The 3,556-nt window shown below is 36.7% G+C and overlaps 1 protein-coding gene across 2 annotated transcripts in view; it reads left to right on the top strand.

Annotated features, from left to right (window-relative positions):
* Nucleotides 1–140: 140 nt before the first annotated feature.
* The window catches only part of LOC107721991 (calcium-binding and coiled-coil domain-containing protein 2-like), a 10,728-nt gene continuing 7,312 nt past the window's right edge, over nucleotides 141–3,556 (top strand). Inside the window, exons 1-5 of one of the 2 annotated variants that reach the window (XM_016530219.1) lie at nucleotides 141–286; nucleotides 638–841; nucleotides 932–1,034; nucleotides 2,451–2,611; nucleotides 2,731–2,856. In XM_016530219.1, the coding sequence (XP_016385705.1) occupies nucleotides 665–841; nucleotides 932–1,034; nucleotides 2,451–2,611; nucleotides 2,731–2,856 (567 nt within the window). In that variant the 5' untranslated portion in view covers nucleotides 141–286; nucleotides 638–664. Of the gene's footprint in view, nucleotides 299–637; nucleotides 842–931; nucleotides 1,035–2,450; nucleotides 2,612–2,730; nucleotides 2,857–3,556 lie in introns of both variants that reach the window. The other variant, XM_016530220.1, reaches the window with a different exon arrangement.

Genomic DNA, 3,556 nt, shown 5'->3' with positions numbered 1-3,556 from the left:
AACCCCACCCCTAATCCTAACCCCTCCCCCACACCTACTCCTAAACCTACCAATACTAGGGGGTGCATAATTTGGCAGGGTGCAAATTTCGGCACTATACCGTTCCACCACTAATCCCTACCTGACCCTGGATGACATAATACACGGGAATCCCCAGCAGTGCCCGACCTGCGCTTAGAACTACATCTCCCAGATTGTGTTTATTAGTTTGCTCCCATTTATAGCAACTGCAGTGTATCGCACCGCCTGTTCAACACGGTCTGGACTGCGACAGAAGGAGTTTCAGGTAACATTTTATTTATGGAAGTTGTTTATTGTGAAAATACCACCAAATTATGGTCAAGGCGTGAGTTATCCAATGCTTTATATTGATTTTAAAATATAAAAAGTTGTTATTTTAAGATTACAAGCCGAATCGTGTTTCTTCCACTTCTTGTCTTTAAACTATATTTTGATTATTTTTAATTAACCAGATAACAAAATCAAACAAAACTAGTGCGTTGTCAGCCGGCATTAAATCACTTTTGTTCGTCGTAGTTACGCCCTCACATAAATGAAAGTGAAAGAACAACTCAACCAAGGAAAAACTAAATATACACCAGTTTTTGACTAAAATAATCTTTCGGGGCATTGAAGGGTGACTGTGTCCCCCGTGAACCCCGGGATGAATGACGGAATGGAGGAAGAGACGGTCCCCGTTGTGATGGAGACCTCATCGTACTCGCAGGTAGTTTTCAACGAGGTTCCTCCATCATATCCGCCCAACATCGCAGTTATGTGCCGGTACACTCTCACCGGTGCTCTGGAGCCCAGCCCGAGGGACTGGATCGGTATCTATAAGGTGTGTAAGAAATAATAGCAACTTATACACTATATTTACTGTATTGTGTTGCTTTCAAAGAAGTTAAATTAAATCTGTGAAATTGCTCAGGTTGGTTGGAGTTCAACACAGAAGTATTATACCTACCTATGGGTGGAACCTTGCCTGGACCATGTCGGACCTGAACCACTAGTGCAACAAGTGCTTTTCAAAGGTAGAATTCACCTTGTTTCCCTATCATTGCACATTTTAGATTTCTCCTGTATCTATCACATCTTTCCAGTATTTTGCTCCATAACCTGAGTTGCGGTATTGTGCCAGAGGAACCTGAAGAGCGAGACTGAGGCTTACAAACACTGTCATTGTGACATGCAACTAAGTAAACAAATATTCGATACTGGAGGAGACTAAAGGTAAAAAAGGGGACTTGATGTGTCCCTCTCGGTATCATATCTGTGGTAGTTGTGACCCTGGTGTAATTAGTGTGCACCAGTGCCGTGGATGTGACGTGCTGCTATTTTAGGAAAGGCTGAATCACTAACTTGAGTGGTCCACATCTTCTCATCACGTTACTCAGGGGTGCTAAATCAAGAGACCTTGTGATGTGTCAAGTGTCTGAAGAATTTGGTTCGCTTCCCTGTACCATTTCATGGCAATTAATTATGTGTGGAAGCCACAGTGTGAGGATTACTTGAAAATGGCAGGGTATATTTTTCATATCAAAACATTTAAATATTTCTCTTGGTCTTGAGTGAGAGCAGACTTTAAACTTTGGCCCATACTAAACCAGATAAACATTAAACAATATTAAAATTCTGTATTATTTCATCTAAATAAATTAAAAATAAAACTACACTAAAATTACACTCAAAATATACAAAGCATAAACGAATACATTTCTGTAATAGTACCAAAAACTGAATCTGTATTAAATACACACTAAGTAGGTTTATATATTTATCACCAAGAAATCGTTCTCCTAAATTTTAACAGATTGAATATCGCTTGTTCCACAGCTAGCCATATTTTAACCATGTTCATACTTGAAATGATTTTTTGAGTAGCCTACAAAAATCTACTGTTTTTTTTCTTACACATTTCAGCTATGTATGACTGACAAATATGCATCACATAAAGTTTATTAGTTTATGTTAAAACTGTGTAATTTTATATGCAATTCAAATACATAAAACTTAAATTTAGGCCTAAATATTTTTTGAGTATAAAGTCATTTTAAATGCTATACAAGTGGCATCACAAAAGTAAAATTACTATGAAAAAAGGATATTAATTTTGAGATTTGCTAAAGAACATTTAATTCTTAGTGTTTTTAACAATAAAATATCCAATATCAACCAATACAGATAAAAAAAAATCTCAACTATTGCATGATAACCAATATGGTGCAGGGGGCCTATAATATTATTATAATGATTAACTTAATTAAAATGCTTAAAAACAAAGCATCTGTTGTTTTTATAGAAGAGCATACAGTTCTTGAAACAATCAAAATGTGTTGTGGTCAACACTCCCAGTTTCTGTTAATATTTTATTATATAGGGGGCCTTCGAATATTGTGCGAAGAACCACTGCCCTATACTAAACTCTTAATGATTTTGAAACTCCTCAGAGAGCTACCTGCCAAAAGATGATGGGGAGTTTTACCAGTTCTGCTATGTGGACAGCTTTGGTCATGTCAAAGGAGCCAGCACCCCATTCTGCTTTCAAAACCCAGCAGAAACAAGCCTTGGCTGCAGCTTGGAGAAGGACCTGTTAGTCATAACAACACAGGTACATCTCCATTGGAAGTTAAAGTTTGTAGTATTTTTTTACTTTCTGCTAGCCACTAAAAGTATAATATTAGTACTAACTGGCCAAAAAATCATGTATCGCATGTCCTTTGTGAGTAGGAGCAGGCAGAAAAGATGGAGAAGGAGAAAGAAGACTTTGCGAAAGAGATCAAGTCTTTAAAAGAAACAAATACGATCCTGAAAACTGAGTTGGATGAAAGACTGCATGAGATCTGCCGTCTCAGGGTTAGTCCGACTCTCTTTCTTTTATAACACACATATGTAAAATGTATGCACTTGTTATTTACAATATTTACGGTAGTATTTGTGATTTTTGTCATGAAGGTCAACTGACTGTCAGATCTGTTATTTTAGAGGCCTGTCTTTGTGCACTGTACCCATTATGTAGTGGGAATATTGTAATACTTGTTCTACTTAATCTTATTTTTAGTTTTATTTATATACAGATTTCTGGCATGAACCTCTAGATGGCGTAGTCCGATAGGTCTAACTCAATCTGACCTAATGACATCATTATCACATGGCACAGCTGACTGGTTCTCTCCTGTATCGATAGCCAATCAGCATAAATGAGTACACCCCCTCTAAAACTTAACAAATTCAGCAATTACTCTTTACTTAGAAGACATGTTAGGGTTCTTTGGAGCCTGCTTGATCAATTACCAAAGAAGAATGACAAAATTATTCATCAAAATAAGATTTTCTCATCAAAGTGATAAAATGTTGTGTTGCAAAAATGAGTACACCCTCCTGAAAGTTACTAAATAAAAATTTTTTTTTTTAAAAAGTGTATAGGTTTAAGGCTATTTTTGATCAACAGGTAAGTATATTGAACCAAAACTTTTAAAGACAAGTAATTTCCTGACAATTAAAAGTGTTATATAGCCCACTGAATCATACTCAGACTTAATGCTGGCAGCAGTGG

The sequence above is a fragment of the Sinocyclocheilus rhinocerous genome, unplaced genomic scaffold (assembly GCF_001515625.1).
Source record: "Sinocyclocheilus rhinocerous isolate Xijiao unplaced genomic scaffold, SAMN03320098_v1.1 scaffold1385, whole genome shotgun sequence".
Classification (NCBI taxonomy): Eukaryota; Metazoa; Chordata; class Actinopteri; order Cypriniformes; family Cyprinidae; genus Sinocyclocheilus; species Sinocyclocheilus rhinocerous.
The sequence above is the reverse complement of the archived record's forward strand: the minus strand, read 5'-3'. Positions and strand labels throughout refer to the sequence as shown.